The 14,152-nt window shown below is 39.1% G+C and overlaps 1 protein-coding gene across 7 annotated transcripts in view; it reads right to left on the reverse strand.

Moving 5' to 3' along the window:
• Nucleotides 1-14,152, reverse strand: part of LOC121459135 (voltage-dependent calcium channel subunit alpha-2/delta-1) — a 427,825-nt gene that overhangs the window by 63,055 nt on the left and 350,618 nt on the right. For all 7 annotated transcript variants that reach the window (XM_041668668.1, XM_041668666.1, XM_041668667.1 and 4 more), the window contains exons 13-14: nucleotides 1,825-1,903; nucleotides 601-650 (exon numbers count right to left, since the gene is read on the reverse strand). In XM_041668668.1, coding sequence (XP_041524602.1) covers nucleotides 601-650; nucleotides 1,825-1,903 — 129 coding nt within the window. The remainder of the gene's footprint in view (nucleotides 1-600; nucleotides 651-1,824; nucleotides 1,904-14,152) is intronic.

A 14,152-nucleotide genomic window follows, 5' to 3' on the forward strand; every position in this document is an offset into this window, starting at 1 on the left:
TAATTTATGAATATTTCAAAATGAAAATATTTAAATAAAATTGCAGAATTCTACAAAATGTTGTGTAAACAGTATGCTTTTTCTCTCAAATCAACAGTGTTATAAAGTCATCTTACTGCAGTTTTATGTAAATAAATAGGTATATAGACCTGGAGGAATTGTGGGAAAAATCTCAGTCCTATGCAGGGTTTAGATCACTTGCCCAGAATAATTACTATTAGTGTTCTATATGGCTGAGAAAGTTATATGTGACTTACAATTGAATAAAAATTACATGAGATTATTAATAAATTTCATATTATCCATTTTCTATGACTTTTTAATACCTAAGAATAACAAACTACAATTATATATATAGTATATATATATAGTATATATATATATACTATATGTTTGCCTAGGCTTTAGATATTTAAGGATATAAAATCAATAAATACCACATTAGCCAGTACTGGGTGAAAATATAAATTATGTAAATCTTTTTTTCCACAATTATTCTCATCGGACTGAACTAATAAAACCAGGACAATCTCTTTTTATTTCCAGGAAAGTAATCCTAAACGTTGAAAAAAGAGTATAAGTATTTTTAGATAACCATACCTGAGTGTTGATTCTTATTGCACCAATGGAGGGAATTTCATAATAATAACCTAAAATTCACATACAAATTATAATTTGTAAATATCACACTTACAATAAATATCAATAAAATAGATTTATGTTTTTTTCATAGGAGGAAAAGGTTATTTTCCTTCTAATGTGCGTAATGAAATAATATAAAGATTTACATTAAAATATAAATACAAATGTTAAATTCTGAAAAATATTGATTAGTGAATACTGTCAACAACTTTAGGGGATTTATGATTAATTTTACTTTATTTCTTAGGTAGTATAAAATAACTTTAACTTCTACAAACCAGTAAGGAAACAGGAGCTGTCAAACTCCCTTTCACTAGATAAACTATTAAAGGTACAGACACATAATTAGCATATGCACATGCTTTCCTTAACATAAGTTTTGGGATGTGTTCAGGTTCTCTTTTCTGTTAATATAACAGTTTATTCTTCAAAAGACTTTTTTTTTTCTGAGTACAAAAAAAAATAGTTCACTGCATGAAATTTGAATATTGAGGAAAAGTATGAGATTGTTTTCAAAAACAGTAATCCAGTCATTTAGAGAAGGAATATGCTATACATCTTTAAATATCTTGCATGCTTTCATCAATTCACAATATTAGGATCAGATGTTTGAATATGTTTTAATGCAGTGCTAATCTCAGAGTTTGTTGTATTTTTTTTTTCTAGAAAGCAAGTTCAGAATCTAATTCTTATTCCATACAGTTTAGTTATACTTGAATGGTGTAAGAGGTGCTTCTGCTTGTGTGTTGCTTTCATTGGTTGAATAAAGAGACTGCTTTGGCCTTTTGATAGGGCAGAATTTAGATAGGTGGAGTAGACCGAACAGGATGCTGGGAAGGAGGACAGACAGGCAGACGCCATGGTTCTCCTGCTGGAGACAGTCGCTGGTTAGACTCATGTCGGTAGGCCATAATCAAGTGGAGATACACATTAATGGAGATGGGTTAATCAAGATGTGAGAGTTAGCCAATAAGAGGCTAAAAATAAGAGGCCAGGCAGTGTTTAAGTGAATACAATTTCCGTGTGATTATTTTGGGTGTAAACTCGCCGAGCGGGGTGGTTGGGACGACTACACTTTACTAAACCCCAGCTCCTACGACAGACAATTTCTTTGTTCTAACAATAATTATCGAAGTATTTTATATTCTAATAAAACATGCTCAAGAAAAATAGATCTATTACCTTTATTCTCACAAGCCATCCACTGAATAGGTCCTCTGTCATAGTTATGTTGCCCGACAGAAAACGTAAACACACGGACCTAAGGAAATTGAAAAATCGGTGGAGTAAAATTCAACTGAACAGCAAAACAAAATTGCTGAAGCAGAAACTAATAAAAGCACATTCAGGCAGGGAAGTTAATAAAGTCAGTCTAACATAAAGCCTGTAGAGGTGGTGAGCAAGCACTAAAGGGAGACCATGGAGCCTACCCTGAATGCCACAGTGGGATCAGCACTATGGCATCCTGCACCAAATCTCCAAGCTCAGTGCCCGGACAGTGACTGTGGTGTCCTTTATAAGAAGTGCTTCCTGCGGGAGCAACTCAGTTCCCCCTTTCTGCCTGAATAAAGGTCGCACCTACCTATTCAACCACAGCAATGCCTCTTCCCTATCGCATAGGCAATTAGCTATGCAAATAGATACAGGAGCTCATGGCTTCTGTTGTGACTGGGGAAAAGGACATTTAGCGCTGGCTTTTCTACTTTCAGACTGTGGCAATATTTAAGATTGTGGTTTAATAGCACTCATTCACTGGAAAACATGGCTGGCTTTGCTACATATTTAAGCTGCTAGCTGCTTTGTTGTTGTCTGTTCACTTGTTCCTTCATTAATTCAATCGAAGGGGCCATTGTGGGTGCCTGGGGGCACGATGTCCCAAGCACCTGTGTGAGCATGCGTGTGGTAGCCAGAGATTGGCATCAAGCATCTCCTCCAGTTCTCTATCTTAGTTTAGGGAACGGGGTTCTCCCTGAACCTGAAGCCCACTGGCTAGACTGACTTGTACATCAAGGCCCCGAGAACTCCTTTCATTCCGGCCTCCCCATTGCTGGGATTACACACGTGTTCCGCCGTGCCCTGCTTTTTAAGTAGGTAGTAGGGTTCTGAATTCAGACCCCCATATATGAGCTTGAGACTTCTCAAACCTAAGCCCAGCTCAAACCTAAACCCCAGCTCCTATGACAGACAATTTCTTTGTTCTGTTTGGCACCTGGATTTTGAGCACAAATCTCAAATAAATAAATAAATGAATAAATAAAATTCACATTTCTTTCTTCTGTTGGTCTGGGCTACAAATACTATGACAATCCCTGCTGTCAAAGGCATGCTTAGGACGGTGCTAGTTCCCTTGCAAGGTTTTATCTAGGCCACACTTTAAGTCACCCAGGTTTGCCTCAGTTAGTATAGTATATGAGGTCATGTGTGGTCACATCGGTTTGCTGTGTGCATTTGGAGAAAGGCTCATGCTATGTAACTCCATCTGGCCTCATACTTGCCTTGGTCCTGCCTCAGGTTACAAGTCTTCTATTGATACTTGGCTCACACTTGAATTTTAGTCACTTACAAATTATACGAACAAAGATGAAACCTAGGAGAAGCTCGTACCCTCTCGCTCCTGCCTACTCTCACTCCCTTCGCAAGAACCAGTGCTTCGTTTCAGCTGAGTCAGTTGGGAGTCTGTCTACTTCCACGTTTTACCACTCACAGAGCTGAGCTAACCCTAACAGAAATATTTTTCAAAGGTTGACCACCCCGAGTAGTAATGCGGTTTATCTGGGGTGCCCTGAGGAATCTGCACGTGGGCATACCTCACAGATTCAATTAATGCACAGCTATATCCAGTTCCTCCTGTTACCACACTATTAAGGCAAAATACTTTCCACAGGATCCTGTTCAGCGTGAAGAAGTGGAGGAATTAGGCCGAGTGAATTATATTTCTAATAACACGGGGCCCACACTTAGACCCACGCTGTGTGATTATTTCGACTGATGTTATCCTTCAAGCAATGCAAATAAACATTTCACTTTGAAGAAGGAAAGCAGCAGAATGACTAGGGCCTTATTTGTTTGGCCGGGGTGACTTTACCTGACTTTCCTGGCTGCTCAGGTGGCGCCCACGGCTCAGAATGAAGGAAAGGGGCACGTTCTGTGACAGTTGATCATTTTGAAATGGTCTATGCTTCTCTTTCCCTCACCATTCTTCATTTTACCTGGTGCTTGCAGATTTATTTCCAATAGTTCGGCCATTTGCCTGTTATATAAATGTTAAGTTTCTGCACTATTTTTGCCTTGCTGCAGACATGCATGACAGCGCTATTTGGTCCAGAATATTTCCTTCCAGCAGTTACTAAAATGTTGAGAATTACAAATTCCAACTTTGTAAAATGTAGAAGAATATATAATTCTGACTTATCACAGATTTATAAAATTTATCATATCCAAGGTGCTTATTTTGTACTTAGTTTTATGGAGATAGCACACTATCTCCATATCTGCATATCAAAAGTCATCTTATAAAGTTTGAAACTGTATACTAGAGAAGAACTTTGTCCTCAAAACTGAGCATCATACACATTCCTTACATTACGATGAAAAACGGATATAAAAGTTGTAAAAAGGTAAAACTATTTTCCCTAAGAGACTGTTCGAATAAAATATCATTGCTGTATTTGTTTGTCTTCAACATATTCCTACCTAACTATGTATGGGGAATTCTGATTTTGTGAACCTTAGTATCCACATGTTGTAGCTCATAAGGGTAACAAGGGTGAGCTCTGTGCTCTGGCTTCTGTTGGACTTCCTGGCTCCATGCTTCCCTTTCTATACTGTATTGCTGCCACCCAGTGGAGCTTCTAGGAACTAACTCCAAAATGCAGAGCCGGCCAAACTCCACATATTTTTGTGATTTTAAGAATTACACTTTGCCCATTCTTTTCATCCTTCCAAACTACCTCACATGCCCCCTCTGCTATCCTTCAAATTCATGACGTCTTCAATTCATTGACTGTTACTACACCATATATTTATATATGTATAATATATTCATATATATGTATATGTGTGTGTGTGTGTGTATCCTGTTCAACCAGCATAGTGTCTGAATGTTTTCAGTCTCATCACATCTTTAAATTTAAGATTTTTGAGAAATGGAGTGATTACCTGAAAGCTGTACAATGTGAATTTCAGAGCAAATTGCTCTGAAATAATAATAATAATAATAACTGGAAATAATATATTGTTAGTGTATATTACATAAAACTATGTATACATCCAGATACATATGTATATGTACAGATACATATGTATGCATACAGCTACATATAAAAAACTCAATTTTAAAGATGTAGTCAGAGGAGCTAAATGCTTCATCTGAACATGCAGGCAAATTCTTCACACGATGCTGTGTCCATATTGTGCCATCTCCGCTTTTGAGGAAAGTGAATTCTGTGACTCGGGCCAGGAGACTATTTCTAATCATATGGTCGGTTCAGGCATCAACAGATGCACAGTGTCAATTTTCAAAGTGAACCGTGCTTAGACAAATCGGTTAAGTTTTCCTCAACCAGTGTTATGGAAATCTTCCCCATCAGGACACATTTGAAACATACACAATCATACACGACTTCACAGAGATTGCCCAAAAATCGGAGTCCAAGAATGATGTGAGAAAATGGCGTAGAATAAAGTCCAGCTTCAACCGTTCCAAGCTTGTACTACTTGACCTCTACGGCAGTGTATTGTGTGCGTCTGATGACGGTTAAATCAGGAAAGAATGAAGGGTCAAGTGTGCGCTCTCGGCTCTCCGGAGGGACGCGAGAACAACTCTGCTGTCAGCTCTCATAGAAGTCAGTCGAGGGTAACGTGGGAAGAATGGAGCCAGGGGACCCTGGTATGCACTGTGTACTTTGTAATTTAGGTTGTTTTTATCATGGCAAATTTATGTCGTTGTTATTTTTGCATTGCACAGACATATTTTCTCTAGTTGAATAAAAATGTCAAGTAAACATAATATGTAACTTATTTGCCTCGTTCTTGACTCGGCCATACGTGATAAGCAGAGAAGTATCAACGGGAAGAGCATTTGTAACAAAATTAAACAAATTCAAATGGGGCTTTATGGTTTGTAAATTTGCGTATTTTACCCTCAGTTGTTTAGGGATCTGCTTCTTTGGGCAGGTGGGATAGGTTAGCAGGTGGAGGGGTTTGCAATCCGAAGCAACCATGCTGAGGAACGGAACTGCTGAGACTCATGGAAAGACAGAAGAGGAGAAATGACGCCACAAACATGTCCTCCGCCCTCCTTCCACACGTATGCCTAATGTTGTGACTCTCACCTCTGCCCGTCACACATGTATATATAAAGTCAAAAATAAATACAATTTAAAACACTGATATCTCTCTGAACAAAATATTATAATTCCAATAGCTCCAAAGTAATTAAAAACCTAAACTATTGGCTTTAAAAAAACACCAAATTTTGTGTTTTAAAATATAACAATGACCCAACAGTACAGCGTTTGCCTGGCTGCGTGAGACATTGGGGTCAATCATGAGTACCGTGAAAAATAGATAAATATATAATAAAATATATACTCCTGATTTATAATTTTATCCTACAATTCTCACTTCTGCTAAAGCATTTTGTAAAATCTTCTGTCTTGTTTGTTGAAATCTGAAATACTTTTCTTCAATTAAGAGCTTTCCAAACCCACAGGATTAGCTGTTTAAGGCCATTAAGAAATTTTCTTCCTTTTGTTGTATGATAGGGCCTCTCTTGGGTATATTCCCAAGAGTGGTATTGCTGGATCCAGGGGTAGGTTGATCCCGAATTTCCTGAGAAACCGAAACACTGCTTTCCAGAGTGGTTGCACAAGTTTGCATTCCCACCAGCAATGGGTGAGTGTACCCCTTTCTCCACAACCTCTCCAGCAAAGGCTATCATTGGTGTTTTTTATTTTCGCCATTCTGACAGGTGTAAGGTGGTATCTCAAAGTTGTCTTGATTTGCATTTCCCTGATCGCTAAGGAAGTTGAGCATGACCTTAAGTGTCTTTTGGCCATTTGAAGTTCTTCTGTTGAGAATTCTCTGTTCAGATCAGTGCCCCACTTTATAATTGGGTTGATTAGCCTTTTACGGTCTAGTTTCTTGAGTTCTTTATATATTTTGGAGATCAAACCTTTGTCAGTAGCAGGGTTGGTGAAGATCTTCTCCCAGTCAGTGGGTTGTCTTTTTGTCTTAGTGACAGTGTCCTTTGCTTTACAGAAGCTTCTCAGCCTCAGGGAGTCCCATTTATTCAATGATGCCCTTAGTGTCTGTGCTGCTGGGGTTATACATAGGAAGTGGTCTCCTGTGCCCATGTGCTGTAGAGTACTTCCCACTTTCTCTTCTATCAGGTTCAGTGTGTTCGGACTGATATTGAGGTCTTTAATCCATTTGGATTTGAGTTTTGTGCATGGTGATAGATATGGATCTATTTTCATTCTTCTACAGATTGACATCCAGTTTTGCCAGCACCATTTGTTAAAGATGCTCTCTTTTTTCCATTGTATACTTTTAGCTCCTTTATCGAAGATCAGGTGTTCATAGGTTTGTGGGTTAATGTCAGGGTCTTCTATTCGATTCCATTGGTCGACTTCTCTGTTTTTATGCCAATACCAAGCTGTTTTCAATACTGTAGCTCTGTAATAGAGTTTGAAGTCAGGGATGGTAATGCCTCCAGACAATCCTTTATTGTATAAGATTGTTTTGGCTATCCTGGGTTTTTTGTTTTTCCATATAAAGTTGATTATTGTCTTCTCCAGATCTGTGAAGAATTTTGATGGGATTTTGATGGGGATTGCATTGAATCTATAGATTGCTTTTGGTAGAATTGCCATTTCTACTATGTTGATCCTCCCAATCCAAGAGCAAGGGAGGTCTTTCCATTTTCTGGTGTCTTCTTCAATTTCTTTCTTCAAAGATTTATAGTTCTTGTCAAGTAGATCTTTCACTTCCTTGGTCAGGGTTACCCCAAGGTATTTTATGCTATTTGTGGCTATCGTGAAAGGTGATGCTTCTCTGATTTCCCTCTCTGCTTCCTTATCCTTAGTGTATAGGAAGGCAACTGATTTTTTGGAGTTGATCTTGTATCCTGCCACATTACTAAAGCTGTTTATCAGCTGTAGGAGTTCTTTGGTAGAATTTTTGGGGTCGCTTATGTACACTATCATATCATCTGCAAATAACGAAAGCTTAACTTCTTCCTTTCCAATACGAATCCCCTTGATCTCCTTATGTTGTCTTATTGCTATTGCTAGAATTTCAAGCACTATATTGAAGAGGTATGGCGAGAGTGGACATCCTTGTCGTGTTCCTGATTTAAGTGGGATGGCTTTGAGTTTTTCTCCGTTTAATTTAATGTTAGCTGTTGGCTTGCTGTAAATAGCTTTTATTATATTTAGGTAGGACCCTTGTATCCCTATTCTCTCCAAGACCTTTATCATAAAGGGGTGTTGAATTTTGTCGAATGCTTTTTCAGCATCTAGTGAAATGATCATATGGTTTTTTTCTTTCAGTTTATTTATATGGTGGATTACATTGATAGATTTGTATATGCTCAACTATGTTCATGGCAGCATTGTTTGTAATAGCCAGAACCTGGAAACAACCTAGATGCCCTTCAACGGAAGAATGGATGAAGAAAGTATGGAATATATACATATTAGAGTATTACTCAGCAGTAAAAAACAAGGACTTCTTGAATTTTGCATACAAATGGATGGAAATAGAAAACACTATCCTGAGTGAGGTAAGCCAGACCCAAAAAGAGGAACATGGGATGTACTCACTCATATTTGGTTTCTAGCCATAAATAAAGGACATTGAGCTTATAATTCATGTTCCTAGAGAAGCTAAATAAGAAGGTGAATCCAAAGACAAACACATAGGCATCCTCAGGAATATTAACCTTCATCAGGCGATGAAAGGAGACAGAGACAGAGACCCACACGGGAGCACCGGACAGAAATCTCAAGGTCCAAATCAGGAGCAGAAGGAGACGGAGCACGAGCAAGGAACTCAGGACCACGAGGGGTGCACCCACACACTAAGACAATGGGGATGTTCTATTGGGATCTCACCAAGGCCAGCTGGCCTAGGTCTGAAAAAACATGGGATAAATCCGGACTAGCTGAACATAGCGGACAATGAGGAATACTGAGAATTCAAGAACAATTTCAGTGGGTTTTTGATCCTACTGCACGTACTGGCTTTGTGGGAGCCTAGGCAGTTTGGATGCTCACCTTACGAGACCTGGATAGAGGTGGGCAGTCCTTGGGCTTCCCACAGGTCAGGGAACCCTGATTGCTCTTCGAGCAGATGAGGGAGGGGGAATTGATCGGGGGAGGGGGAGGGAAATGGGAAGCGGTTGTGGGGACGAGGCAGAAATCCTTAATAAATAAATAAATTAAAAAAAAAAAATAAAATAAAAAAAAAAAAAAAAAAGAAATTTTCTTCCCAGCAGAATCCAGTTACTGGAAACTGTTACCCCAACAATTATCAGTTACCCAGAGTTCAAGTTTAATTTACAATAGGCAAGTCTCCAAAGAATAATGTAGATGAATCTATGAAGAAGGGGAGCCAGTAAAACTAAAACAAAAACTTTAGCTATCGAAACATGTGAGAAAAGGCGGTATCTGAGATGGATTTTATTAACCCACTCTGGGAACTCAAACTTTTGGTATTTAGCCTAGCAAAATACCGGACTGGACTGAAAACCTTTAGGAAACTGCTACAGTGTGTTCCACAATCCACACACATGTTTAAACACAGGGCCCTTGAAGAGCCCGCATTTCTACTTCTATAACATTAGGCAATAAATAAAGTCTGAATTCATGGTCATATGAATTGATTTCCTAAAACACAAGGATCTGAAAGGTACGTGTAGCCTGCATAGATTCGACAATCCATCCTGACGGCAGCCCGCCTACAGAGGCCAGGAGCATCCCTGCTGACGATACTGCCAGGCTGTATGGGCAGGAGCAAGGCTCCCGGGTGGGCGAATGACTATCCTTGGCTGGCCAGAGGAGAGGTACTGATGGACGTCAAGCAAGGAAGATTCTATATGAGGCTGTCCGAGTTAGACGACAGATAATTTCAGTTCTTGACTCTCACACTTATCTGATTTTCAAAAAAAACCTGTTTGATGTCTCTTATTTTGGCTGTCCTATCTCAACAGTGTGGCGATGAAGACGATGGTGGCGATGCTTTCGTCACGTGAGTACTCCAATTGGAAAGAAAGTACTGCGTGTGAAGTCTTTACGAACTCATGAGCTGTGGAGCCTCAGCTGTAGGGATGAGACGGCCATGACTACACTATTGTCTAGAAGGCTGCAGAGAGTCTAACTTCCATAGTTCACTCTCCAAAGCAGGTTGCACGCCTTTCCTACGTCAAGAACTCAAAAGGGCTAAAAGGAGCATTATTCTACATAGCCGCAAACTCCAATGCTACGCAGCCAATGCCATGTATATGGCACAATGTATGCCTATGTTAAACCCATTTCGGTTCCGAAGGTCTGACAGAAACATTTGATTAATGCCTGTTGAATATGACCAAGTCAATAACATAACAAGTGTTTCAACAGGAAAACAGCATGCAGTTGTCATAGAGGGTCGACAGCTACCATCTCAAACAGGCTGATGTTTCCCTCATGTACCCTGCAGATGCATGCACAGCACAGGCCCATGTGTTGGGATTAGACTGGAGCCCTGCTGCCTGGTGTGATGATTCACCTCGTATTATTGAATTAGAAGGAAGACTTCTCAGTCCCTCTTTTGCTGTGGTAATTGTGGCTCTGCAGTTACCAGCCGGCTTCGGCTTCTCAGGCATGGCCAGATCCAACTCCTACCTCTGCCCCCAAATGTAGTCTTTAACTAAATCTCTATCATCCTACTTATCTATGAGACTTGGAATCAGAGGCTGGGGTGAAAACCTACTAGGCTCATAGAGGTCAAGGCATCTCAGAAAGAGCGCGTCTTTCCACTCCGCCAATCTAAAAGCGACTGCCACACTCAAAGTCCCTCCCTACTACTTCCTGTGCATCTCTCTATCCATCTTCCAGACTCACTCCCTCTGACTCTCTGATTACTTTTTGTCCAGTAGTTGCTGGCTCTACCTTTTGACCCAAAGCTGGTTCTACTTAATTAATGCAAATGCAGTACTGGGGTTCACATCTGAATTTCTCTGAATACACTTACTGTCCCTTATAATGTAGGACTAAGCTATAGCAACAATGGATTTCCAAAACATCTGTTGTCCTATTAAGACTATCACTAGCTGACGTCAGAAAGCAAGAGAGTGACTCAGACCTTCTTGGTTTTGGATATAATAAATTCTTCCTGAATAATAAAAAGTACTTTACCAGTGCTGATGATGCGCTGTTAAAGGAACCTGTGTACTGGACAGATGAGAGTTAAAAACACCATCAGCACAAACAACACAGCCTTCCCTGCCTTCAGAAGAAGAGACATGGAGGAGTGCAAACAGTATTTTTACTAAAAGCTCCGATCACAAGGGAACATTGAACGGCATCCACTTCATGAGTTAGAAGTCTACTGAACGTTTTCTGCTATCTGTGATGATATCCTATTCTAGAAGTATATTCAGTATGCACATACACGCCATACTCTTAAAAACTGAGAGACTACTCTGAGTCAAACACTCTGTGATTGGCTATGAAATCCTTAGTAGACTTATGAATTTATATCACCTTACTTCACACAGCTTCTAGGATAAATAAAGGCTCAGGCAACATCAGGATATAATGCAAGTGGTCACTGGGGGTCATGGAAGTGAAACAGAAAGAAGGTGCCTTGAACACACAGCAAAGGACACTGAGGTGACCAGACCATTTGAGAGAAGCTGGCAGAGGTCGCTCTGAGGACAATATATGAAACCGAGCTTTCGTCAAAGCACTTGGCAGCCATGGAAACAGCAAGACCAATACCACTCATAGCAACGTTTTAACTATGAAAGATTCTTGGATGACAGGATATAATTAAGCTTAAAACATAGTTCAAGTGCACTTTATATATCTAAAGTTTTTGTGTTATATTATATATTTGGTACCCCAGTAAGAATTTTATTTGGTATAAGATTTATTTATACATTAAATTAAAATCTAAAACTTGCAAAAGTGATATTCCTCAAATTTGAACCAAATGTAGCCAGGTATTTTATTAGAGTAGAGAATAAATGGCCAATACTAATTTTATTTTGAGAGAAATAAATGAGAAACAAATGATTTCAGACACAAAAATATACACACATACCCAAACACACACACCCTGCACATAACATCCCATTGAAATTGATAACTCCTCCATAGGGCAGGCTAGTATGTCATCGTTTCAACTGTAACCTGACTCTGGCGTAAACCACACTGCGATCTATAAACAAAGGTATATGTTTTTATTCCAAAGCTTAACGCTTAGAACTGGTTGAAAGTGCAAAAATATCTAAAAAGATTTTAGAAGCAATGTAACTGGTAAATGACATTCAATATTTTATGAGCTAAACAGCCTTCATTACTTATATCAGAACAATTCCTTACAGAGGCTATAATTTTGCCTGATAGAGAAGGAAGGAGCGAAGAAAGTCGGGAATGAAGTGAATTATTTTTTGTGCATTTTTTCTGTCAGTTAAAAAAGATTATTTTTTTAAAAACTCTAAAACCTCAATGCATATTGAGACACTTGGGACTTGGTGTAGACTTTTACAGATGGCAGAAAGCAACTTTCTGTTTAGATGCAGTAGCAATGCAGGAAAGAGCTCTCCTCACATTTACAAGCGAACTGCTGAAAAATTGCAACAATGGATATTCTGATATTAGCTGAACATTCCTTACTTTAAAAATGATTTCACGTGCATGTTTTAATATTTTTAGATACTTCAAAAATGTTTGCTATATTAATTTTGATTGCCTTCTTTATAAGATTAAATTCTGAAAACTCAGTAAACCATGAGAGAATTCTTTTCTACCTGGAGAGGCAGTCTGAAGGGTGCATCGCCAATCAAGCCATCGTTGCCATTCCAAAGAAAAGCAAATATGTTTGATTTTTTTTCCCTAGTCCTGGAAATTATCTTTCAACTGTGCGTCTGGCTTTCCTCTCCCTGCTCATTTGTTTGTTCTCGTCGGTGGAGCTCATTCTAGTTTTGGCACCATTTTTAAGGAGGTCTCACACACATGGGTGAGCCCCAAGGAATGTCACTTCTGCAGGTAAAGATTAGAAAGTAATTGTGTTTTAATTTGGAACAGCTGCTCCTGGAGATTAACATGGATTTGGTTTTAAATCTCTGCCTATCTCTAATCAGGTAGATTGATTCCCAAGAGTAGGACATTCCTTAAAAAGAACCCAAACATTTTGTTCTAATTCTCAAAGCTTTTGGCTTCATTCAGCTGTGCTGTGCACCCAGAGACACATCCATCAGTGGTCCAGACAATTCCATCACACCTACCTGGGCTGCCGTGAATGACTTCTGAGTCATCATGATGGGAAAGGAATTTAAATGAAGCATTCACTGGCCATATTAATGCCACAAGAGGCCCAGAGGAAAAGTACAATTAAGATGGTAGTTCTTGGGGTTCTTTTTTAAATATTACAAAACTTGAAGACCTTATAGTATTTATATATTTAATTTTGTGTGATTGTGGTAAAAGCACCCTGCACGAGACACACCCTCAGCTCCCTTTTAGGCAGACATACTTCCAGCTCATGTTTGAGCGGCCGTGTGGAAACATTATAAGTGCAGCATCTGCCATTACTAAGCAAGTTCCCTCAGCTTCTGGATTTTACCATCTTTCCAGCCCCTCTTTCACAATCCTCCCTTAGGAAACAGAAGGGCAAAAAGGATGCAATTATATTATAATCTCCAAAACTCAAAGGAGTAATAAAAACATATCTAACTCAAAAACGAAATATATTTTCTTACAGTTATAGTGTTGCAATGCACCTCCATGGAGTCAGTTTGTAAAACTTTAACTGGGTGCCCACACAGTGGAAATGAGATCGGTATCCACCCCTTTCTCCAGTCCCTGCAACTTCATGACTCCTGCAGATTTCTCATGTATGTGCAAACATATAATATCCACTTATTTGCATGTGTGTCTGTGAAGAGCTTAGCTCACTAAACATGATGTCAAAGTTAACCAATGTTATATACTACAGACTTCCCTTTGGTTGAGGCTAACAAGCACTTCCTAGAATGTTGCATGGTTTCCTTATCTGTTTGCCAGAGGCTGGCTTGTCATTATAGCCTATGCTTTGAATTAAAAAATGCAATCAACAAAGAAATAGCTTCTTTAGTTTTTTTTTTTTGTGTGTGTGTGTATGGATTTCCTCATCACACCTCCTCCCTTCCATTCTTCTTGGGTTGCTCCCATTTCTTCTAAAGTTCATGTTTTCTCATTCTTTATTTATAATTACACACACACACACACACACACATCTATGTTTATAAATACAGCCAGGGAAA

This window comes from Microtus oregoni, unplaced genomic scaffold (assembly GCF_018167655.1).
Source record: "Microtus oregoni isolate MIOR12 unplaced genomic scaffold, Mior012 000018F_ref0000195, whole genome shotgun sequence".
NCBI classification, from domain to species: domain Eukaryota; kingdom Metazoa; phylum Chordata; class Mammalia; order Rodentia; family Cricetidae; genus Microtus; species Microtus oregoni.